This window comes from Macaca mulatta, chromosome 7 (assembly GCF_049350105.2).
Source record: "Macaca mulatta isolate MMU2019108-1 chromosome 7, T2T-MMU8v2.0, whole genome shotgun sequence".
Taxonomy (NCBI): domain Eukaryota; kingdom Metazoa; phylum Chordata; class Mammalia; order Primates; family Cercopithecidae; genus Macaca; species Macaca mulatta.
Window position 1 is genome coordinate 57,625,421 of NC_133412.1, and position 26,239 is coordinate 57,651,659.

General features: G+C 44.8%; 2 protein-coding genes across 11 annotated transcripts in view; both read left to right on the forward strand.

Annotated features, from left to right (window-relative positions):
* The window catches only part of TMED3 (transmembrane p24 trafficking protein 3), a 102,743-nt gene extending 98,324 nt beyond the window's left edge, over positions 1–4,419 (forward strand). Inside the window, exon 4 of the mRNA XM_077938370.1 lies at positions 2,768–4,419. Coding sequence (XP_077794496.1) covers positions 2,768–2,870 — 103 coding nt within the window. The 3' untranslated portion in view covers positions 2,871–4,419. The remainder of the gene's footprint in view (positions 1–2,767) is intronic.
* Positions 1–26,239, forward strand: part of MINAR1 (membrane integral NOTCH2 associated receptor 1) — a 92,707-nt gene that overhangs the window by 27,387 nt on the left and 39,081 nt on the right. For 3 of the 10 annotated variants that reach the window (XR_013395189.1, XM_077938380.1, XM_077938371.1), the window contains exon 1: positions 22,360–23,660. The exons of 2 other annotated variants lie outside the window; for them this stretch is intronic. The gene's annotated coding sequence lies outside the window, so the exon portion shown is untranslated. Of the gene's footprint in view, positions 1–22,353; positions 23,661–23,729; positions 24,569–26,239 lie in introns of those variants that run through there. 5 more of the 10 variants (XR_013395188.1, XM_077938375.1, XR_013395190.1 and 2 more) reach the window with 5 other exon arrangements.

Sequence of the window (26,239 nt, forward strand, 5' to 3'; positions counted from 1 at the left end):
AGAGGAGGAAAGAATTGAGCCACAGAGACAGAGGAGTGGGAAGAGAAGTGTGGGGAGAATTCAGAGAGAATGGCCTCTGGAAGTCAGAAACCCAGGGTCCAGATCTGGAATGGTCAGTTCTGTGCTGTGTGGCTTTGCATAAATCACTTGACCTCTAGGCTTTCATTTTTCTCACCTTTAAAATGCAAGTGGTGAGAATTCCTGCCTCCCAGGTTTGTGAGATTCAAAAGAGGAAGGGCATAGAAGTACCACATGAAGTATTTTAAAGGCATAGCATCTTTCCCAGGGCAGGGAAGAAGGGCCCACGGCTTCTCTTTATTCACATTGTTATCTCACTGTCAATCTCTCTTTTGGTTTCTGTAATTACATTGTCCTAATACAACTTAAATTAGAAAGATACAAGAAAACTCGACTCAATATAGATTTCTTTGTTAATTCAAGTATAGAACTTCTCTCAAAAGCTTGATTCCGTGATTGCTTTTTCCTGAAGCCTATAACCTGCATTACTAAGAAGGCAACAAGAAGTCGTTAATGCCTGGCAACACATTTCCAACTGCACGATGCATCCTATAAGGACAGGTACAGTCTGCAAGTGCAGAGAGAGACTTTTCTTGGTGAGCAGAGGTTCATTTGAGGCACTACTTTGGAACACTCCTTCTCAGTTCAATTTGGCACTTTCAGATATTCAGTGCCCATCTTCCAACCAAAGGACATCCTCACAAATTTCTATAGATAAAACCATTATAGGAAATCAATGTGCTCCTGCATTTTCCATTATAACATAGCCGCAATGCCCCAGATATAGGCAGGGGAACCAAGAGGTAATGATTGGAGGTAGGGCGAGGGAGGATCTGTATTCCGTTTGCAAAGTCACAAACACTGCTCAGAGTTCATGCAAATAGGCTCACTAACATTAATTTGCTGGGCAATTGTTTCCCAGTGTGAGCCTTAATTTCTTCATGTGTAAAATAAGGTCGTTGGAATAGATTTCTTATACATCTCTTTTAAAAAGAATATTCTGTGTTCTTTATTGAGCATTCAACCAAACAAAAGCACTTTGTCTGAATGTTGTCCTCAGCCTTCTGCTTTTATTAGAAAGTTTTGGTTCGCATTGTAAGAAAAGAATGTCTTTGGTTTGTCTGGAGCCGGCTGACAGCTATGTATTATGGGTGAAATTTTGTTAATAGTGAAGAGGCCAAGGTTCTAGTTTGGCTGCAGCAAACAACTTGCCATGTGACTGTAGATTAATCATTTTGCTGTTCTGAGCCCAATTTTCCTGAACTGTAAAATAAGCTAGAGGATACATAAGAAATTGGTAACCTTAGTTGCCCCTATGGAGGGATAAACTAATTACCTGAAGTTCCATTTTAGGAAATTTTGCGCTGAGTTTAGATAAGAGGTATACTCCATTGGATTGGTACTTTTCACTATACCCTATGCTCCTTTCATACTCGATGAATTTTACACTGCACACATATACCACCTATTCATTAAGTAAATAATTGTTTAAAATGAAAATAAGTTCATAGGCCTAGGAGGTTTATATATTTCCTTCCAGAAACATAGCCCATAATTCTATATGCTGAGAATGGTTTATAGTGTTCCCTTTCTTTATCAGCCTCATGGTTAAATAAACAAGACTTTAAATATTTCAGATTCATAGAAAACTAGGTAAAATGACAAATAAAGCAACACATTCTAATTCAGGATATTAATAATTGTGAAAAGACTCAATTTTTCCCATCGGAATGAAGCATCCGTTCCTTATTACTGACAGTATAGGAGAGGGTGACGCTGTCATCTAATTGCATCTTCCTAACTGGGGAGAGCACTTGGAGGGGCAACTGTGATGTGCCCAGGAAAAGAGCACAACTATCACAAAGACAGCCAGCATGCCATGCAGGATGTTCACTGCAACTGGATGAAAATTGGTTTAGTTAATACAATAAATTCCATCATTAGCTTAATTTAACAGGAAATGACTGCTATTTGGGACCTACAAAATATTGCTTGAAGATTTCCCATAGGTGTTTAAGCTCTAAATTGTGGAAAAAATATAATATAAGATATGTGTGAAATATATATATGTATATATAGATGCATATATATGAATAATATCCCAGGATAAAGGAAAAATAAAATTATGCAAGTTGGCAGCAACCTCTCAGAAGCAATGATTTGCAAGTGCTTCAATCTAAATTATAATTTCCCAAGTCTATCACAATAAATTTCCAGAAACATTTCCTGCCTTTTTAATGAAAATATATTGACAGGAATGTCACATCTATACCATAGTGTTTTATGTGTCTTTTGACCCCTGATGTCAAAGCATTCTCTTTATATTTGTCTTACTGATTTGTAACCTGAGAACAAGAAACATGTTGGTTGCTCATAATTAGCAATAGCAAAGAAACTTTCAGAATTCCGGAACTGATCATTTTATTTAATCACTTATTTTATTTAAGGTATGCAGGAAGAAATAGTTGTAGAGCTATTAGGTAACTCACCTGGGGTCACACAGCCATCCAAGGGAAAAGCAGGAACTAGAGCCTGTTCAAGATATCTTATGGTTCCCAAGAGCTCCCCATTTCTGGCACGTGAATGTGTAACCTTTCTGGCCAGGGGAGGATAATTAGGGCCAGCGATAAAGGTAGATTCTTCCACAAAGGGGCTAGGCAATAGAGAATGCAAATGGAAGGCTTTATCCTGGGCAGTTCATGGTTCCAAATTTTATCCTTTAAATCTTTTTATCTTTTTAAAGGATGAGATTCAGAGGAGCTTATTGGAAGGAGCTGGACAAGATGGCCGACTATACGCAGCCAGGTGGAACACCTGCCACCGAGGGACTGGGACGACTGGCACCCTCCTAACAGATCTTCAGCAAGGAGGCACTGAGAGTGGGTGGAGGGAAGACACAGAAGCTACACTGAAGTGGGAGGAAGCCGCTGCATGGGGCTACCATGCACTGGGACTAGCTCCTGGCCCCCAATGACTCCAGGGGAACAGGTGAGTTAAACTGGCAAGGAACAACCTGCTTTCACCACAGGCCTCTAGAATCCCGGCAAGAGGAGACCCCTTGACCACCACAGACACTTGAGTTGGCAGGGAGAGCTGCTTGGAGAAGTGGTAGGGGCAGCACTTCAGCCTGGGTGGAGCCCAGAGGGTTTGGTGTGGGAGCATTTGCAGTGAAGCATAGCCAGGGGCAGCCATCCCTTTAGGCTCGACTTGCTGCCATAGCAGACTTTAACGCTAGGGAAACTGGTCAAACTAAATTCTTCAGGGTGGTCTTGCCTGGCATTTGAGGCCAATTCAACAACCTGAGCACCCCCTGGTTTTCTGGCCTCTCCTGGAGCCCCAGCCTGGCCATGCCTGCTTGCATTGCAGCCTTGGGTAGCCCTGGGGGCCCGCATCACAGCTCCTGCACTGGCAAACATGGTGTGGTTTTCCAGTGCAGAAGCTGTGATGCGGACCCCCCGGGCTCCCCAAAGCAGAAAGCTCCAGCAGAGCAACCCCTGTGGACATGCACCAGCCCACCCACTTCCTTCCTCTACTGCAGTTTCTGCTGGGCCCACGACCACCCCCCGAGTCACTGCTGGTGCACGTGTGATCAGGCAGATCTTGCCTTCTCTGCCCTGCCAGTGTGCATGTGTGCATGTGCCCTGCCCTACCACTGCTGCTGGTGTAAGTGAACTCAGCCTCCTCCTCCCCACACCATGCCATCATTGCAGTCAAAGCCTTGGCAGGCACAGAGCCCACCAGCCTCACCTTCACCAGTGCCTTGCCCCTGCACTAACACTGCTGCTGGAGTGAAACTAGGTAGGGAGAACAGTGGACCTTACCACACCCTAAGCAGCCACTCCTGCCTGCATGAACTCACACAGAGGGTGTACGCAGATCAGCACCTGCCAGTCTCCCGCTCCCATGCTAACACCACTACCAGTGGGACAGCATGCAAAGTTGCCATTGGGGGTGGGGGCCCACCTTCCCATGCCATGCTGCCTCCACTGCTGCTGCCAATGGCCACATGGAGGCTGGCACCTGGGTACCCACTAGCACCCTACTGTAGCCCATGAGCATGCACCCTGCTGCACTGCCACTGCGACTACCACTGGCACATGTGAATGAGGACAGATCCCACTGCCACTGCCCTACAAAACACTTTGGCTGGCACCACCCATTGGAGAGTTGTGACCAGCAGTCAGCGAGCACCTTGGCTGCACCCAGCACAGTGGGTTCCTAACTTGAGGAGCCAGAGAACAAAGTTGGGCCTGATACCAATCCCCTAGGGTTAGAGTATGCAGTCCAGGAGTTGGAAGCCTAGCCTTGGCTCCCTGAAATTTTCCAGAAATGAAGCCAGTCATTTGAACTCATAACACAAGGAAACCCTCAAGGTCATCAAACAGGATACAAGAGAGAAAAAAAAAACCAAAACATCCCAAGGACAGCAACTTCAAAGACTGAAGGAACATCAGTCTACAAACATGAGAAAGACCCAGAGCAAGAACTCTGAAAACACACAAAAAAACAGAGTACCTTCTTTCTCCAAATGACCACACTAGCTCTCCAGCCAGGGTTCTGAACCTGCACATGTATCCTTAAACTTAAAAGTTTTTTAAAAAAGGATTCAGAGAAGGACTGTAGCTGTGGACCCAAGCTCCCTTCAAAGCACTGGCAGGTCAATCGTTTGCAACACAGACAGCTATATATAGAGCTCTGTGATCCACCCAATTATTGGCTCATCAAGGAGTGTGACACATGCCGGATGCTCTGTAGAACCCAACAGAGGGGTTACTGCTCCATGGAAACAACCAAGAAGCTTTGATCGAAGAGCCTGTGTTGATTCCTTCAGTGAACTTCTTGATTGAAATAATCACCTTCTAAAATAAACACACAGTGAGGTTTGAAGACGGGGCATTGCCATCCAGGTAAGGAACACTGACCTTGTCTCAATTTAGTAGCACTGAAGGTATGTTCATTTGAACATAGATCATGTGCTAGGTACTGGGAGGATATAGAGATGAGCATGAGAATAAACTTTATGTAGCTCTTGTTCAAGCAGGAACTTTACAATCTAGTTAGGATAAAGAATTATCTGTGAGTCTTGGATGGACAGTATGTATCCCAGCACTGTCTAGGGGCAAGGATGCCCTCATACCAACCTTGTCATGACTGTGCTAAGTGGCAGGTCTGATTTGGTTATAGAACTGGATACATCAGACTGTTTTAACTTTATGCTGTTAAATATTTGAGCGTATCACTGTGCACTGTGATGGATATTAATTGTTTATGGCTGTCTAGCACCTATTCCACCTTCTGCTGAAAATGGCAGCCATTTACTTCTCTTCTATGGGATACCGTCTAGGGGGAGGTGGGGTATGTATTTAATTAGATCTTGCCTTTGTCTGGTTGTGAGATAGTGCACACTAGGCTATTGATCCACCATTCCCTGAATGTTAATGATAAGGGAAGAAGCAAAGGGACCAAAAATGCGGGGATCCCAGCATTTGTTGCTGTCAGATATTTGCTATATGCTATTCTGGGGTTTCCTGCCTTCCTTTCTCTCCTGGAAGCAATACTATGTCCTTCCTATAACTTCTCTTTTAATTCAAGCTAGCCAGTTTCAGATTCTGTGAGTGCATGCAAAGAGCCCTAATATATAGGTTAAGATCCCTGTGTACTGAATTCCTCCTACCAAGCAACCTTCTACTTACATGCATGTTTTCAATCTTTCTATTCCCACGAACATGGCACACAAAAAATGCTCAATGATTGTTGCGGAACAAATGGATGAGTAAACCACAAGTACAGAAAAGCAATGATGTGTCACGATATGTGATGTAGTCACAGTTGAAACTATGAAGAAGACAGAAAGCTGTAGGTAAGAGGCAAACCAGGGGAGATGCTAAGGTGGAAGTGTAGCTGTAGCTCAGTTTTGATGGCTAAATACGGTTTGAATGGACGGACAGGGAGGTTGAGGTATGGGGATAAGAATGAGGATGGTATAGCTAAAGAGAAGGCAGTTTTAGCGTGGTTGGAGATATATAGGTGACCTCCTTGGACTAGTCACCTGAATTTCATAAATAATTATTAAGAACCTACTGTGTGCCTGTAATGTGCCTAGAGGGGCACTTGGGTTCAGAGATGAGTAAGACCCAATCAAACTGGGGTGGGATGGAGGAATTAACCTGGAGTATGCAGATAATTATAGCTCAAAGCATAATGCAGCGAGCACTCCAAGATGGGTACAAACCAGCACCCTAGGGTCCTCAAGGGGTTTGCATCTTGAGCATGTCCAATCTGTGATAAAATACAGAGCTTTCCAGCAAGGTTAAGAAAAGACAGTCACAAATTTTAACAATGGGCCTGTGTTCAGCGACCATAGGTTGAATCTTTGAGGTTGCCCATGTCAAGATAAGGAATCAACAGTGATGCCATGTTGGGTTCCTCATGCAGATGTGGGAAACCCAATGAGGTGTCAGGACAAGCTTCACATGGGGGAAAGCCCTACAGGCCTCCAGGGTGAGGGACCCTGTTGAGTAGGACAGAGTGTGAAAGCACAGGGTGCTCACGGGGAACCAAGAGTTGCTGTTAGTCTGGAATAGGGACAGGCACACCCAGAGATTGACAGGCACCTACTGGGAAGGTCGTGACTTCAGGGCTGAGGAGTCCTGCATTAACAATGTTGGCCATAGGGAGCCACAGGTCAGTGGCTGGATAAGACGATGTGTCATTTCTAATAAGGCAATAAATGTGCCTTCTCAACATCCTCCAAAGCAGGAAGGAGCTATTACCCAACTTGGACCTTATAATCTTATTTGCAATTTCTTGATCATATTTGTTAATCTGATATCAGGAGGATGTTACTATTTTTCTGCCAAGGGTGGCTGAATTCTTTTGAACTTGCAGACCAAAATTGGTAGTAGTCGTGGCAAAACCTTTGCACCGTGGACCTAGTTTTGGGAAATTATGTGATGAATTTGGATGAGGACTCTACTTGATTGGATTGTGAACAGAGACAACTTACAGAGGGTGCATTCAGGCCAGGTTCCTTAGGGCTGGCTGGATCTTTCCCTCCACATCACTCTAGGGGCTCACGTCTAAGTCTGTCAAAGCCATAACAAAAGCAGCACTCCCAGAAAAGGTCAAGAAGCATGAAACAGAAATTTTAATTACAGGCCTGTATGCTGAGAACATAGAGACCTAGAGATAGCTCAGGGGTTTAACGAACAAAATTCCCATGGTGTGGCAGGAAAGCTTTTTTTTGGGTGTGTAGTAAGGTAATACTTTTAAAAAATTATAGAAAAAATCATCAACTATTACTTTCCCTTCCGCTCCATACCTTCCAATTCTTGTTCATATACCAAGGTAGATATTTTCTTTGTTGCAATGGTAATACACAGTATATGATTCCTTTGCAGTTTTTGTTCACATAGCATATCTTAAATTTGTTTCTCTTTCAGATATTAATTTCATTTTAGTGGCCGAGGAACACACAATCTTAGTGAATATAGCATGCTTTTCAAAATTCTTTTCTTAACACTGGAAACTTGTTTCTATCATAGCTAAAGCTGCCACAGACACCACTATGGACAGCTTTCGGAAAATATCTCTCTTGGCTTCCTATGCTGCCTTTTTATGAATCAGTCTCAAAATTCTCAGTTCAGCCCTGAATTGGCAGCTGGTGTGGAAATTTCTCACCTGGCACATCTGGAAAAGAGGGGCTGGTTTGTGATCGAACAGATTTCTTGGTCAAAAATATTGGCCAGCCAGGATCCACGGCCCATTATGAGAAATTCCCAGCTTGCCAGTTCTGTGATCTCTTTCCAGGAGTCGTAAGTCTCATCTTATCAGAACAGAACCACTTCATTAATAATGGCAATCCAGTCTGATCGGGCTATTTTCTTTAGCTTCATGATAGTGTATAGATCTTCAAACATCTTGTGGAGTTCCATCTCTTCAAGGCAAATACAGGGTTGAGGGGGAAACTCATTATGCAAATAATCTGAGATATTGAAGGGCGTTAGAACAGCAAATGGGAAAAGTGAGACTAAATCTAAAATAAACCCCTGAATCTGAGTGCCACAAATTCACAGCAGTCAGCGAGGCAGGCCGAGATCATGGTGGTTGGCTGAGGAACACTGTGGTTCTACCTTCTTAGCTTTCAAGAATACCCAGTCTCTAGGACCATTGACTCCCAATCATCATATGGTAAAAGAGGCCATGAGTATACAATGCGACCCCTGCCCCTCCTCTCATCATCTTCACTATATCCATTTGGACACAGGGGAGGCCTGTGACACCAGCTGACAATGAGCCCTTTCCCCAGGGGATCTGGAAAATCTCTACCCTCCCAGGGATTTATAAAGTTTTCCTTTAGGCAGACAGCTGCTGGACATCACAAGTGCAGTACAGGTATCGTGAGCTCACCTGGCTTTGTCCGCCCACAGAGAGGGTCAACAGGTTCCAACACAGGCAGGTACTCTGTCCAAGTTCACTTCTTGGCAGGAGGCTGCTTTCATCTTTTCTGCCCACTCAAACATAGGGATTTGAGTTGCAAATATTGCCAGGTTCACACAGTTCAATTATATCTCCTTAACAATCACAAGAATGTAGAATACACAGTTTAGGAAGCTGTTAACGTAAGCATCTGTCTATTAAATTGCAGATAGTTCCAGGCATCATTGCAGGATAAGTCTTATTAACCAAGGTTAATAATCCTTTCTAATCAGCACAGTATTTTTCCCCTAGGGATGGGCTTAGAAATCATCTATGGCACTTGTAAAATATGTGGATCCTGAAGATGGGCTTCTCTTCCAAAGCTGCAGGTCTTCCTGCTGAAATGGTTTGTTAGTGTCTGACTTTGTGTGGTAAACGCCACTTGAAAGGGCTTCCTCCTTCATTAATTGGAGATCTCCTCCCTGGCCATCTCCTGTGTCTTCCATCAGCTTCCCTGCACCCTTTTTTGAGGCTGCAGCAGCTGTGGTTAGAAATCATCTGTTTGCTGCTGCAGGACCAGAGTTTCTCTGTTTTACTGTTTGATCCCCTCTGCAGTGTGCGCTGTTCACTCTTCCATCTTTTAAAGTATGGAGCAAACACACAGCAGGGCCAAAGGGAAAGCAGCCAGGCTTAGAGTCGTCAAGAGGCCTGACCATCAGGCTATTTGGTTTGATGCTCTGGATTAAAAACTGGTTCCTGGTGGATACAAAAGCACATGTTGGAAATGCTTGCAGAGACTTGAAAAATAGCTGCTTCTTAAGGATTTTGAACACTGACTTGGCCCTGCTGTTGACACTGTTTATCTGCACTTTCCATGAAGCCACGTTTTTACTAAGTGAAGATAAACTTTGGTCCAGTTATGGAATTATCATGCATTCTAAATGAGTGTCATCTAAGTTAATGAGGTTTTACTGTAATGCGAAGTGCAAATACAAGGACTGGGAAAAGGTAGAATTAATCATGTGATTCTCCTTGGAGATAAAGGATGGTAAGGCTGTGAGTTGTTTATGGGAATCTGAGTAGAAAGCCCCACTGCTTTGATCACACACAGCTGCATTTAAGGCAGAAATGTGGAATTGTAGACTAGAGAGAAATTTAAAGATCTTGCCCAGATCTTCCATTTATAGGTTAAAAAAAATGAAATCAGAGAGGTGAAATGCTTGTTCGAAGTCACAGAGCAAAGCTATTAAGAACTAAAAATAAAAGTTATTTAAGTAAGATGTTTAGGTGTAAACTGTCTTTTAAAAACACTGCTGTGAAGATTGCTTTAGTCCTAAGGCTTTAGCATGGTTTCGCAGTCCCCTGCACCCACTCTGCCTATCCACAAACTCCACAGAAATGATATAAAATAATGTTTTATAAGCTAGTCACCCTTGTAAACCACATTGGTTACTCTCAGTGTTGAATCTGGGATGGGTCCTTGAAAGATGACAGCAGAAAGCCACTAAGGAAAGCCCTAAGATAGCAGATGGAAGGACAGCTGGGGACACCATAGGTGAACAACTTGGGACAGAGAAATGGAGATAACACTGAGGATGCTCTTTGTCAAAAGGTGGTAAAAGCTGGGGGCAGGAGGGAGCCCGAGAGTAGCAGCAAGAATGCTGTTTTCCTCCAGCCGGAAGAGTGGGTGTAGATGCTTGAACTCGAAAGGACAGGCAGGGGCCTGGGAGAAAAGGGGACACTAATGCCCAGATGGACAGCTGCTCTGGGCACTCCGTGAGCACAGTGCATTCTGCAGGGGTGATTCCTTCATCTTCTCCCAGCCCAGCAGGAGATCCGCTAACTGAGTCTTGGCTAAGAAAATGAGCCTGCAATTAAAGCCAGCAAACATTTGCAGAGAGCAAACCCCATGTAAAAGAGTCAATTCATCCAAACAAAGGAAGAGTTTAATTCTAAAGGAACACATTGACCCTACTGGGACTTCAGATATAATGTGATGGGTGTTGGTTCATGCCTTGGCCACAGGCTACCCTTCTTAGCTATTGTGGGGATGGGGAGCGGTGGCATGGTGAGAGGGCAAGACCACGTAGGAAAAGGGATAGCAGGGAAGCTGGGAGGCAGAGTATTTCCTGCCCCGGGATTATTCTCAGACTGAGCTGATAAAGTGGGAACTAACTAATCAGGGGAGTCCTGGAATCATTTCTGGTGTCCTGGAACTCTCAGAGCCTCATAACTCAACATAGTCACCACTGATATTTAAACTGAAGTGGACCACCACCAGTGTCAGATGGCGCCAGACTTCAAGTGGGACCCGAATGGGCTTGGACTTTGCAGTTGCCGCCTGTGACTATCCACTGGCCAGCTGCGTAGGTGTCCCCCAGTATGCCCTCTAGAGATACCAGGTTTCTTTTTTTATCTAGAAATAACTACAAGTGGAAGCTGGTAACATAACCCTTTATGGAGAGAGGGCTTTGCTGTCTATGTGTAACAGCTTCATGTCCTCTCTCCCTCCCCTAAACAGCACATAGTTAGGATAGAAGATATTTTATAACTAAGAAGATCTTGGAAATAAAAACATGAATGCTAAAATAAAATGTTCAATAAACGAGCTGAATAGAATGATTAGAATTGAAGAGTGAATTAATAAAGTATATGACTGAACAGAGGCATTCTCTCAAATCATGGTTAAAGGGGAAAAAACCACATAGCATAAAGGGAATGTTCAGAGATATGCAGGATGAATCCAAAGGCCCCCAAATCTACTTAATAACAGTTTTAGAGGAAGAGAATAGAAAGAATGATGGTGAGAAGAATACAAGATCTGACAAAAAAAAAAAAAAGCTTAATTGTCTACCATCACAGAAAAGATTGAACAGGCCTACTGTTTACCAAGTAGGATGAATTAAAAAACAATCCAACAAACAACACCTGAACAAATTGTAGTGAAATTTTTAAAACATCAAAGACAAAGAAAATTCTTTAAAATTCCAGAGAATAAAGATAGACTATTTGTGTATGAATGAAAATCAAATTTATCTCAGTAACACTAGGTGGAAGAAGACAATGAGGAAAAATCTTTAAGATGCTGAGGGAGGGAAAAAGAAAACTTTTGATGCTTGAATGTTATATCCATTAGATTATCATTCTACAGGGAGAACTGAATATACAAATTTTTAATAGGAGCTCAGATAATTTGCATACATCATTAGGCAATGTTGCGTATTTTATCAAGCAGTGACTCTCAAACTATCTGATGTGAAATACCGGTTTTTTAAAAAATGCCAAATTTACTCAAATAATACTTTTATACAGTAAAATAAAAATAAATTTTTGGAGAAGTAATTACAGTAATTACAAATTATTGCAAACATAATTCAGCTGTAGACTTGGGGGGAACTTGGTGTTCCCTCTAGAGAGACCAGGTTTCTTTTTCATCTAGAAATGACTACAAGTGGAATCTGGTAATATGTGGGCACTTTGTAAATTCATACTGAGTAAATGAATGAAATTGTGACTTCCTGAGAATTGAAACTTGGTTTCCTAACCCTAATTAATAATTACAGTGGTGTACAAACTCATCTGAAAAGGACTTTTACAGACAAATCTTCATGACGTGTTCTTTCCCCGGTTCATCATCACCTCTTTTACACCAAAAGGCCTACAGGGTGTGGTCACTGTTTCTTTTGGTCATTTTGGGGGGGGAAGTTATGGATGTAATGAAACCAATAATTCAGGACTTAATTCCTTTCATGTTGCTGTTTTTTGCTCTTGCACTAGAGTATGAAATAGATTCCAGGATCTCCAGCTCTAAGCTTGGAAGAGTCTATATGATTGTAATCACATGGCGATGACACTTAGAATCTAAATTGGACTTCTGTTGTATTCTCTCTACTCAATTTACCTTTTAGCAGTTTAATGGGTACACTTTAGGGTCTTCCATTTTGTGTGGAATTAAATCCTCCTCTTCAAATGCTGTAACATCAGTTAAAATAAAACTTGAATAAAATATTGGAGAAAAGTAATGCAGTAAAAAAAAAAGTACAATAACAAAACAGACACACAAAAATATAAGCCAGCATTGTTTATTATTAAATTCAACATACATAAAATTACTCTGTCAAAGTGCTATGGAAGTTTCTGAATACTTACTCTGATTTGTGAAGTTCTGCTGTTGTAGGCAGGGAGCAGCTGGGGGTCGGTACCAGCCTAGGATAATGACAGTGACCTCCTTATGGAGGGCACAGTGACCTGCCGGAAGATCTACCCAGAGTGAGCAGCAAAGGAAGGACTTGATCTCAGGTCTTCTCCCTCCAGGTCCAGGAGGCTTTTGCTTCTCCTGCATCTTTGCCACTGCATCTACCTGAAACCTGTTTCTCTCCCTTCAGCCACAGAAGGAAGGTGGTCCCTGAGGTGGGCAGCAGATCTCTCCAGACACAGCAGTCAAGCTCCAATTGAACACCTCTTAGATTTGAAGTTCTAGGGTAAAGGGATGAAGAGGTCATTCTGCCTTCCCCTACTCTTAGAAATGGGCTCCAAAGGGGCAAAAGCAGTTCAGAATCCATCTTTGAGGAAACATGGAGTAAGTGATGAGGGAGGGGCTTCCAAAGGCAGTGGAAGTCATATGAATGCGAGGGGTAAAGGAAGACCCCAGAGGGGACACCTGCCCACCTGCCTGTACAAATCCCAGGCAAAGCCAGCACTTCTCTAGGGAAGGCAACATGTCCTCAGGCCAAAACCCGGAAATGCCTTGTCAGGAGGAAAGGGAAAAGGGTGGGTCGCCTGGTGGTGGGAACTTCCTGAAGTTAGTTTGATGTGGAGAGAAATAGTGGGAGTTTGAGTGGATGCAGACACATCCTATATGCAGTCAGCAGCCTGTTATCAAGGTGGGGTGAGGACCGAGACTGCACTATGAGCAGTTGGCAGGAGCTGGCCTCTGCAAAGGAAAGGAACTAAATGAATGCTGAAACAGCCCCCATCCCCAACATCTCACCTCATATGACCTTGTGAAGAGAGGGGGGTCTGCCAACCTCCAGTGAGGCCCCAGCCCCCATTCTCAAACCTTCAGTGAATAACTTTTCTCAAGGAATAAGTTCTTATTTGTTCACAGTCAGGAGGCACCACTGTAAAACATCCCCTCCAAGCTAAAGGCTTCAGACATGCAGGCTGGGCACCGTGTCTCATGCCTGTAATCCCAACACTTTGGGAGGCCAAGGCAGATGGATCACCTGAAGTCAGGAGTTCGAGACCAGCCTGGCCAACATGGTGAAACCCCATCTCTACTAAAAATACAAAAAGTTAGCTGGGCGTGGTGGTGGACACCTGTAATTCCAGCTACTTGGGAGGCTGAGGCAGGAGAATCACTTGAACCCGGGAGGCGGAGCTTGCAGTGAGTCGCAATCGTACCACTGCACTCCAGCCTGGGCAACAAGAGCAAAACTTCATTTAAAAAAAAAAAGGTTTCAGATATGCAAAGACAATGTCACTCTGAAATGAATAACAAGCAAGGCACCCATGCAGGAATGGTGCTAAGATCAGAAAAAGAGGAATGGAAAAGAAAAAAACAAATGGCAAATGAACATTCCCTGGAAAAATGTTGTCACAAAATTGTGCCAAGTACATGCCATGGTTTCAAAAGGTGTAATGAAGCTGCCACTTATATATAACTGAAGCTTAAAGACCAGATAAGATAGAAGGTGAGGGAAGTATGACCAGACCACAGAGGAAGGTAAAACATGGGCAGGTAGAACAAGAGGAAATAAAACCATAGCAGAACTGAAGTCTCAATTGGAGGAGAGTGTATATCGGTGTAACCTCAAGGGAAGGTAAAATTTCAATATTGACAAATTAAAATTTCATATGCCCTTTGATTCAGCAGTTCTACTTTTAAGGGTTTATCCTACAGGCATTTCCTCACAAATGTGTGAAATAATATGTTCAAGTCTGTTAATTCCATCGACATTTATAACAGCAAAACTTTTGAAATGGCCTGTATATTTCCTCATAGAGACTCATTAAATAAATTCTGGTTATCGCTACAATGGAGTATTATGCAACCATAAAACATAAGCTAACTACATGTGACTCCACGTATATCTCAAAGTAAAAAACTTAATTAAAAAAGAATAAGGCAGCCTTATAAATACTGTTAATCTCCAAAATATTATGTTGATGGTGAAAAAAATTAATGTGTATAGGATGTTACCATTGTATAAAAAATAACAGACTATGCTGACCCGCTTTTATTTTGTTAGTCTGCCTCTGGAGGGACATATAAGAAACCGGTAAAGCAGTTGTCTCTGGACAAGGAAACTAGTTGGTTTCTTTTGAATGTTGTAACATTTTATACCATTGTATTATTACCTATTCAAAACAATAAATTAAGCAATTGATTTAACAATAACTGACACTCCTATGAGTCCTCTATGGCCCACCCTCTTCAGTGTCCCCACACCATTCTACACTCCCTGGTCACGCTGAATTATAAGGAATTTCTTGGCATCTGCCTTTCCCAGTGGACAGTGAGACTTTTGAGGGCAGAGGCCATGAGTCACTCATCTCAGAATGTTACAAACATTCTGGAACCAGACTGCCTGGGCTGAAATTCCTGCTCCAGCTCTTCTTATCTTTGCAACCTTAGGGAAATAACTAAACCTCTCATTGCCTCAATTTTTCATCCGTAAAGTGGGAATAATGGCGTGACCTGTCTTATAGGATTTTTGTAAGGATTAAGTAAGGTAAGTCTCAGAACAGATGCCTAGCATGCAAGAAGTTCTAGATAATTGTTAGCTTCTGTTGACATCTCTTCATTCAGATGCAGCTAACAGAGGGGCTGACATATTGGTAGCACTGGTGTTTTCACAGAATGAATAAGATGCAGGCCACCCTGTGATCTGGTGCTAACAGAGCTCTCTTTCTTCTGCTTAGCTGGTAGATAATTTTGGATGATTCAAGCTGTCCACCAATCTGACATCCCTGACATCATGAAGGAGGTAGTTATTTCAGTGGAAACCTGAAGGCGTGCCCATCAGTGCCGACCCTAAAAATATTTTTGTTTATCTCAGGGATCCAGATAACTCCATAGAAATAATGGGACTCTCAGAATGAGGCTTAGTTACCAGACATTCAGATAGAGAGGCCAGGTCTTTATCTGATCACAAAATAGCACCTGAAGCACCAGCAATCCAAGCACAGCATTAATGGATTTTTCTTAAGTACTCTTTTCGATAGAGTTTCCTTTCATTGACCTTTCCTTTACAGGCAATATTATTTAGGTATGCTGAATTGAGATCCAATTCTTTTTGAAGTTCAGTCTAGTGGAGAAAATGTTAGGACAGCATTAGAGAACTCCCACTCTCTGAACGACCTGGTGAAGTCATTTCATTCACAGCACTGTGGCTTTCTTCTCCAATCTGTCAAGTCATGATAAAAAAAAAAAAACCAAACCAAATCCCTGCTGCAGCATGAGGATATTACAAGGTTAATGTTAAGCTTGGGCTGGGAGGTGCCCAGATAGAATTGCGTGAAAGTACAGAGTTGATTCTATAAACATGTGCTGAGCACCTATTATGTGCTGGGTCTTGAAGTTAGTTGTGGCGACTTGAAAATGAAGGAGATTCATGTTCGGTAATTTTTACAAGAACATCGAACTCACTTGGCAAATATTTACTGAGCCCCTACTGTATTTCAGGCACTGTTTTAATGCTTGGGATATATCAATGACCCAAATCTACAAAAATTCATTCTTTTGCTTTCCAAGTCACTTGAATGTTATTGGATGCTTGGGTGCTGTGGAGAAGAAATAGAAGGAAGGCCTAGATACTTCTTTCCAGGATGCAAGTTTCAACATTCATGTTTCAACAAAAGCAATGATGTCTATAAATTGTATAAGCATTAGTATGCAATTATTGTCTCAAAAAGGAGGAGTCGTCGTTCTTTTTTTTTTCTTTGTTTTTTTGAGACGCAGTCTCACTTTATCACCCAGGCTAGAGTGCAGGGGCACCATCTCGGCTCACTACAACATCTGCCTCCTGGGTTCAAGCTATTCCCCTGCCTCAGTCTCCTGAGTAGCTGGGACTACAGGTGTGTGCCACCACACCCGGCTAATTTTTGTATTTTTATTAGAGACGGAGTTTCACCATGTTGGCCAGGCTGGTCTTGAACTCCTGACTTCAGGTGATCCGCCTGCGTCGGCCTGTCAAGGTGCTGATGTTACAGGCATGAGCCACCGCGCCCAGCCCATGGTTCTTCTTTAACAAAGTATATGACTGTCATCACATTTGAACACTGTGAGTTAACAGGTGACTGTAAGTTAAATGGTGATGCCCAAAATGTATTAATTTCCCCACTCACCCCTGTACCAGGACAGCACGTCTCATTCCTCCCTCACCTCATATGATGAAATTAGGATCTCAAACCATGGACAAAGCTCCTTTCCCCTCTCCACTGTTTCCTCCTTTATCTCTCATTCACGGCAGCTCAACCAACAAGCCTCACTCGTTTGGAGGCAAAAATTGGCAGCCAGGACAACTGGGGACTCTCCTCCAGACATCCAGGCATCCTTGAACATTGGAGTGGCAAAGGTCTCTAGGAAACACATGGTGCAGCCTCCTCTTTCGACAGCTGAGCAAACAGAAGTCCAGAGACTGCAGAGCCTTGGCCAAGGTACCAGAGCCAGACATGAGAGAGCCGGGCCTGGAACCCAAGCCTCCTGCCTCCTTGGTCAGTACAACACACTTTAGCCCCTGTGTTAAACAACATGGCCCTGTATCCTGCAGAGGAGAGGGAAGCATCAGGAAGCTCTTGTGGCCTGGTGAGTTCTGTTTCATCATGGCTGGACACTCGGAGCTGGATCTCAATGCAGCTGTCCTGTCTGGGACTTCCAGGGCATGATTATTTCCAAGAGTCGAAAGCCAACCTCTCATGCACCAGTCAGGACTCTGGGTTGTCAATATCAGACACTGACTCTGGTGTGCTTGGGAAGTGAAGGAATCTATTGGAAGGATATCAGGAGCTGACAGAATCAGTGGTGGGGCCAGATAATCAGTACTGGAAAATATGCATGCAGGAACTGAAGGAAACTGGGGGAGTTGGGGGGCTGGAATCACTGCCAAGCTCGTGCCACAGGCAGAGGCTGTTTAGGCTCTGTTGCTCCCACCACTGGACTCAGACCATTGTACCCTGGATGCCACTACCATTAGAGGTGGGACGATTTTCAGACTGTCACCAGATTCTTTCACATCGTCCCTGGCTTCAGATTCACAGCCTCAGGCAAAAGCACTGGGTTGGCCAAGCTCGGGCCACTTGCCCGTGCCTGTGCTGTCAAGGCTCAGGAGAAGAGAGGCTCTTGACATTTCACTATGGCAGCTTCCATTGAAATAGGGAGAGAATTTGGAATCTGGGCAGCCAAAAACAAAAAACAAATATCCTCTGCACCTGCCAAACAGGCCACCACAGCAGCCTTTGCTTGGAAAGGCCATTTGCAAAGCAGGAGAGTAGAATTCAGTGGAGTGTGGATTAACTCAAGCTGTAGTATGCTCAGCCTGGCTCCCTGGGCCCAGCCTTCTGAAAGGGACCATGGGTACTGCTATACTCACCTTGGTCTAGAGAGGCCCCTAGTCTCCAACCTGACTCAGGGAAGCTCCTAGACAGCATAGAGATGCTCTGAACCCCAGGCTGTATTTTAGGAAATTTAGGAAGTAACCCATTGGGAGCACTGGACTGCATTCAGAAGAACTCAGTTCTAGTTTCAGATTCATTTATAATTCACAGCATCACTTAGAAGTTTACAATTCCTACCATTTGACCCAGCAATCCCATTATTGGATATATACCCAAAGGCAAATGAATAGTTCTACCATAAAGACACATGTGCATATATGTTCAATGCAGCACTATTCATGATAGCAAAGAAATGGAATCAACCTAAATGCCCATCAATAGTAGACTGGATATAAAAAAAAAAGTGGTACATATGCACCATGGAATACTATGCAGCCATGAAAAAACAAGATCATGTCCTTTGCAGGAACATGGATGGAGCTGAAGGTCATTATCCTTATCAAATTAATGCAGGAACAGAAAACCAAATACTGCATGTTCTCACTTATAAATGGGAGCTAAATGATGAGAACTCATGGACACAAAGAAGGGAACAATAGAGACTGGGGCCTACTGGAAGGTGGAGGATGGGAGGAGGGAGAGGATCAGGAAAAATAATGGGTACTAGGCCTAATACCTGGATGACAAAATACCCTCATGACACGAGTTTACCTATATAACAAACCTGCATATGTACCCCTGAACCTAAAATAAAAGTTAAAAAACAAGTTTACCATTCATTCTGGATCTCATTTTTATGATTGGCAATCTGCTAGTATCAATCTCTACCCATTTAACTCACACCAAAGGGTTAGAGTTGGTGAGAGGCTCTATATTCCACTTCACTCCAAATTTGTGTCTCATAAACCTATTGTTGTAGCTAAAGTCCTGCCACTAGTGAAATTCCTCTAGGAATAAATATATCAAAACGTTTTTCCCTAGGAAGTGAAGTAGAGGTTAGAAGCTACTGTTCTACTGCCTGAAAATTGATATCTTAAATGATCTGTGAGATTTATTTCTGCATGATGTATATCCTTTTAAGTGCTTATATAAGACACAGGACAAGTGAGGCTTAATAGAATGAGATCTAAAAAACTCTGGGTTCAGGGTAAAGTCATTAAGTGCTGTCCTGGCAGGTGACAACCCTGGATTACTCAGGAGAAATAAGGATACAGGATTCTTGGGCAGCTCAGAGGAGAATCAGAGTGAGCTGCTAAGCACTAATCACGGGGTACCCATGCCAATGACATGATTTAAAAAATTTGTACTTCTTGCCATTTTGTCAGCCAGCAAAGCAATGTCTTCTCTCAGGATCCAAAAGGCGATTACAGCTCAGCCTTTCAGCCTAGAGGAGGAAACAGTTTTTCTGTGCCCAATTCCTTGTTCACTGGAACAGCCAAGCTTATGCCTAGATGCCAAGATAAAAGTCATTTTCCTTCCTTCCTTCCTTCCTTCCTTCCTTCCTTCCTTCCTTCCTTCTTTCCTCCCTTCCTTCCTTCCTTCCTTCCTTCCTTCCTTCCTTCCTTCCTTCCTTCCTTCCTTCCTTCCTTCCCTCCTTCCTTCCTTCCTTCCTCTCTCCTCTCCCTCTCCCTCCCTCCTTGCCTCCTTCTTTTCTTCTTTCTTCCCCCTCCCTGCTCTCCCTCTCTCCCTCCCTCCTTCCCTCCTTCCTTCCCTCTTTCCTTCCTTTCCTCCCCCTCCCTCCCTGCTTCCTCCCTCCCTCCCCGCTTTTCTTACTTCCTTTTGTTTTTTCTTTCAGCCTGCCATTTTCAGAGTCACAAACTTTTGCTGAATACCTATTATGAGGCTTCCACTTTGCATTTATCTCATCTTCCCAAAAACGCTATGAAACTTCTTATTACACTTTTATAGATGATAAAACTGAAGCTCAAGAGAGGTTAAGAAAATATCTCAAGTTTACCTAGATAGTCAGTAGGTGAGCTGGAGACAAAATCTTTATATAATGATGCTATATCCAGTGCCCTTTCTAATAGTTCAATACATCTAAAATGTACCAAAGGAGATCTAATTATGATGGATTAAAAAGTATTAATGTCAATGGCCACAGTCTTCTCCCCTACCTCTATCACTAAAGAGAATTCTGATTTTGCCTACAGTTTTCCTTTCCCCTTCCCTCCCCTAAAGACAGGAGAGAGAAAATGCATAGCTCTACACAATACAGAAAAGTAGAGAGGATGTAGGAGAGGAGAGATGAAGATATGTGTTATGTATATAGAGAGAATTTGGGGGGGCACTGGAGAAAGACGAGCTTTGAGGCAGCTGAGATAAAAAGGGCTTAGAGAGAGAGGAGGATGTTAGTCTCTGAGAAGTTCAAATAAGGGATTTGATTAATGATACATTTCTCTTGGCTGCTGGGCTATATTTCATTGAATAGGACACTTATTGAGACTGGATCACATGGACCTCATCAATTTATTAGGTTTCATAATCAACCTCTGATCCTGCAAGGTGGAAGCCATCCATGTTTCTGGGTTCAGATATTAAATTTAAGTAGAACCCTCCATTTAAAGTGCTAGAGGACCAAAACCAGGTCAAGTGATTTGTCCAAGTTCACATAGGTGGTTTATATCACTTAACAAATGTCTAAAACCATGTCTTCACATTCCAAATACAAAGCTGTTTCTTTTACACCACATTGGGTTTTCACATCATTGCCAATGATATTATGAAGTAAAATTTCGGATCTGAGTGGGGCATCACTAGAAACAGAGGAAAATGTGGAGGCTGAATAGTTTCTGGATGCTGATTCTATTCTTGTCTTCATGATCTGGTACACAGTCTCCCATCTCATCTTCGCTCTATTTCTATTGCCCAGACCAAAACATTTTTTTAAACTACTTATCCTGGGGGTGTGGTACCATGAATTCCCATCATGCCCCAGCCCCTGCAAACTGAATGCCTTGGGTCCATAGATAAATGGTGAATATAATTTAGTATCACTCTGGTGGAGTGAGTAGTGCAGACAAATAACCTTCACTTTTCCCCAGGTGGGCAAGATGAGGTGTACATAAGGATGTCCACTGTGTGTGTGCACAGCGGAAGAGAGAGTCGGAGTTCCAGCCTCTTCCCAGAGAGGGGGGCACTGGAGAGAGCACCTGGCTGAGGTATTACTGTATCTGTATCCACTTGGGGAGGGGTAAGTGGCGACAAGTGAGAGGAATACCTCCCAAGGCTTGAATGAGGGCTTCTGGGGCAGGCTTACAGAAATCAGTAGCCAGGTGGGGAAAATGGCAACCACTTGAATCCTTTGTGTCTATAAACACCACTAGCCAACTTCTGGCTAGAACTGAGTAACTGTAGGATCAGAGAATTCTACTCTGCATTTTCCTTTTATGCTGTTTCAAATTTTAAAAGTTGTTTTCCAAAAGGGTTATTTCAGAAAGAAATTAAATAAACCTCTAGCCGACCTCAGCTGAACCAAGGTAGGGAAAAGTAGGTTTTTACTGAATCTGAGTTTCAGGAAGCTATGGTTTTTCCTTCTAGAATGTGGTCTCTGTGGTGGTATTTCATGAAGAAATAGGAGAAAAAAACAAGAAAGAAGAACTCAAAGCCAAAGAAAACGCAGATCCCACACAACTTCCTGTGTTAATTGTTCCATGTGGATTCAACTGTTCTCGGTTTTGGGAGAAATATATATTTTTTCAGGTCTCAAATAATCTGCCCCTGAACTCAAAGGGCGATGAGGCCCCCAAACAGCCTTTAGCTATCACCAAACAGGCTTCTTACCCTGGGCACCCTCTTTACTCCTTAAGCTTATGCCCCCTTTTGCCACAAACAATATTGGGACCCAAAGACAGAGCCAGCACTACTTACAAATTTAAAATCACTAGGCAAGTTACAGTGAATCAAACAAACTTCACTCCTACTTTACATTTTCAAATCCATTTGCCCTTACTAGAATCAATTTGAACCCGCCTCACAATAACTTAATAAAGGCAAATGGATTTTAAAAACTTGGGCAGAGAGGAGCTCTGGGGAAATCTAGTTGTCAACACATATCACCCTGATAGGGCATTTATTTAAAGTATCCATTTATTAACAAGTTCACTTTTAAAGTGTTGTTGCCACCCACGTCCAGACAGCTGAGGGAGGCTGACACTGAGATCTGCGTCCCCTGATCAGATCTGTGCTTTGATCCCAGGTAGCAAATGTCAGGGAGGAGCTGGCCAGGGAAAAGCCGCCATAGCCCCCGGAGAGGGCTCTGTCCCTGAGGAGGTATGCTCCTTAGCAGCTCTGTTCGGTAACTGGGTAACTCGGTGGCAGGGAAGGAGGTGGGGTGGTGGGGGTGGGGGGTGTTGCTTTCCTTTTGAAATGAGATTCCATGGACTCGAAACTATATTTCCCTCCCTTACCCTTTTTGTTTGTGTTGTTCTTGTGGGGATGCAACGTGCTGTTAATGTGAGCTTTCCCAGCCACAGGGACAGGATCTGTCTAGATGGGGCCACCAGAGGCAGCTGCTGCGTTTCAGCCCCACTGCAGCACAGGGGGTGACACGGAAGGCCTCCATTTCTGATCCATGTATCCAGTAAGATTTTTGGAAACCCATCCCGGTTTCGTGGGTTTGGGGGTGTGTGAATGAGTGAGTGTGTGTGGGGGGGTGGGGGTGAGGGGTGGTCACGTGACAGTCTTTCCAATCTGGATCCCAATTAAGCCGACACCAGCCAAGAGAAGAAATCTATGAGTGAAGTGACCACTTGGCCCTGGCCTTGCAAAGCACTGCAGAGTCCGAAGCCCCAGCAGGGTGAGCCGAGTGCTCCCTGGGAAGAGGAGAGCCGAGGACACCGTTCGCCCCTGCTTGCCACTGGGGGCCGCAGTAACCTTCAGCATAGGGGCGTGGGGAGACTCGAACCCCGCGGGTGGCTCCGGCTGCTGGGCTCCCTCCAACGCGCGGCTTCGGCTCGCTTTCCCCTCGGCCCTGCAGCCGCAACCTGGGACCGAACGGACACCGCCTTTCCGGGGCCCCGGCGGCGCTCCGACTCCCACTTTCCTCCACCGCAGCCTCTGGCAGGGGACCCCCTTGGCGCGACGCCGCGCCCCTCCCCGGGACCGCCCCCTCGTCCCCCAGGGTGCGCGTAGTTGCTGCCGGTGCGCCCCGCCAGCTCGAGCGCCCAGGGCGGGCGGCGGTGGAGAAACCCAGCCCGGCTTTCCCCAGCCGCCTCCCCGGCCCGCGCTGCTCCCAGCCTCCAAGCCCGTGACGTGGCGACGCCGGCCAAGACACAAAGACCGAGGCTGAGACCTCCAGGCGTTGAGGGTGAGGCCGCGTCCCGGGGCCGCTGGAGCGCAGGCGACATGCGAGCCTGTCCCGGCTGCGCGCCGCCCCAGAGGAGTCCGAGCGCCCGCCTCAGTCGCGGCGCGCTGGCCCTGACCCGGGCTGCAGCCAGGTGGGCGCCGCGCAAGTAAGCGCAGACCGGGACCCGGGCGGCGGAGGCAAAAGCCTCCCCATCCCCGGGGTGCAACCCCGGGCGCGGAATCTGGGCTGCCGGGTGACAGTGACCAGCTGACTCTGGAGCCTCCCGGAGGCGCGGCATCGGAAGCCGTTGCGACCACTGCCGAACAGCCGCTCCAGACCCACAGAGAGGCGCCGGCCCTGCGCCCGGGGCGCCTCGGAGGTAACTTCGGAGAGCCCGGGCCGGGCGGGGGGCGGGAGCGCAAGAGAGAGAGAGAGAGAGAGAGAGAGAGAGAGAGAGAGAGAGAGAGAGAGAGAGAGAGAGAGAGAGAATGTGTGTGTGTGTGTGTGTGTGTGTGTGTGTGTGTGTGTGTTCGTTCGCTGTGTGCCCGCGGCTCGGTGTACACGCGCGCAGGTTTTAAAGTCAGGAGCTGCGGGCGCGCCTCCTTGCCTCGGCTTGGCCCCGCAGCATTGCGGGCCGCGGAGGCGTGGGGGCCCTTTTTGCTGGGCTCAGGGCAGCGGCGGAAAAGGTGTGTGCGAATGCAGGGCTGGGCCGCACCTGGTGGACAGAGCAGGGATTCGGGAAGAGAAGCCACAGAAGAAGATCATGCAGTTTGGGCAAGTTTTCCTGGTTGAGAATCGCTTCAGGAAACGGTGTTTTGAGGGTTAAATATGTTAGCTATCCGTGCAAAAAGCCTGACACATCAGAGGCGCGAAGTAAGATGGAAAGCTGGACAAACCGCAGGTGGACCGACCAGTGCATCCAGTTCTTAAATTGAGATTTCCAGTCACGTTGACGTGGAATGGGATCGTTGTTCTTCCCGAGGGGATAAGGATGCTCAACTTCACCGGTCAGAAAGCACCGGAGCCAGGCCTGGCCTGTGGGGAGTGTACGCTCGCTCACATGCCGTCCAACTCAGGCAAATGCAGCATGCCCGACCTGCTCTGCCGCCATCCCTACGAAAGCGATCATTTCCCTGGGCTACCGAATCCATCAGAGTAGTCATTTGTCTCCTCGCCGGCGGGGCGGGGAGCGTAACAGTTGAGTAGCCTAACTCTCATAGCACGCACTCCAGCATTGTTTTGCTGAGAGATTGTTACTGTGTTAAGCGGCTGTGTATAATACAGCAGGTAAGGTAAGATTGTGTTCAGCTGCTCTTTTCAGTGGGAATTAAGTTACGTTTGGTGAAGACCTAAGGAATCCAGAGTTTCTGCTATAAACAATATACACCTATCTTAAAGACTGCTCACCCATTTCTGTTGTGGATGGAGCCATTGGGTTGGGAGGTGGTAGAACCATGCAGCCACCCCTGCGGCTGTGGTTGGAGGCTTCATTTCTGGGCTCTGCAATTTTATGCTCTGTGATATTATGCATGGCCTGAAGAGTTGCTAGGAGGAGTGTGGCAGCAGCTTATGTGGCCAGTTATGCACCCTTTATTCCAGCAAACAAGCTGCCACTGCTATCTCTCTCTGATGGAGAGGGTCGGTTAATGGCCCTTCCTTGTCATTTCTCAGACACCAGCATCACTGGGCCTGCCCTGCAGGTGGAAGCTAGCCCACTGCTGTGTTCAAGGATGTCTTTTGAAGTGAGCCTCATTGAGAGCCCAGCAGCAATATATTGGGTGTTGTTGAAATAAGAGAAGTAGATTAGAGAGAGTAGGATGCCTGGAGTTGTACAACACCCTTTAATGGGCTTTCCTTTTGTGTATCAGAGGAGGGTAGAGCAGGAGAGAGTGGTGAGTCTGCAGAGAGAGCAAACTTAGAGATTTTCTTAGGCTACTGGAGCCTGGAGGGAAAAACCTTAAATGTCTGGTAAATAAAGTCTGATTTTTATTGTGTGTGTCTGAGAGACTTGTATAGATCAGGGAGTATGTGAAAATAAATGTCAGTTGCCAGAGAAAGAATAGATCAAACAGTTTATTTGCATTTCTGACGAGTTTGGTGAGGAAGTGTATAGCACTTAATATTTGGAAGGCAGACAAAAGGTTTTGTTGTTGCTGTTATGTTCCTTTTGAATTTTAGATACATGATGCCATTATTTTCTGGCCAATGCTCCAGGCAAAATTGATGTCTTTCCAGTTTCTAAAACCCATCATATTTATGAACTCTCTGATACTCTGTGTGAAACAGTCATGCTCCTCTGAGGTTGAAATGCCCCTCCTGCCTCTGTCCACAGCAGACGCACAGACCTGGTCTGGGAATTTTCTCACTTAGGATTCCCAAAATGAGCCCTTTCTCAAACCTTGACAAATGTGCAGCAGAAGCCATTGTTGCAGTTATGGCTGTGTGCCTGCTGGCCAGGGATTTAATAGCCAGGGGAAGGCAGGGGAAGGCAGGGGAAGGCCCTGCTCTCTGCTCCAGCCAGGTAGTAATGTACATTCTTAAACTAGCTAGGAAAAGGTTCTAGATTCCTCTGTGAATATGTCGTTTAATCCCACTGATTAGCTTTTCCCACTGACAGACATTCAAATCCTTATTTTTGGAGCTTCCTCTGCAGACTTGGTGTAAATTTCAAAAAAGGAAAAGAAGGCTATGAAGCTTAAGACAGGCAGAGACAGTTGGCTTCCTACCTAGGCATGCTTCGAACTCACTGTATGACCTTGGTAAATTATTTAACTTTAATGCATGCTTGTTTTCATGTGTATAAAATGAGAGAGTATCAGACTAGATCATGGATTTTTTCCCCTTTTCCCTCTTCTCTCCATAAGAGTAGAATCCTTTAAATTAAATATTTTATAAAAGTTAAGTGTCCGGGCACAGTGGCCCACGCTTGTAATCCCAGCACTTTGGGAGGCCGAAGCG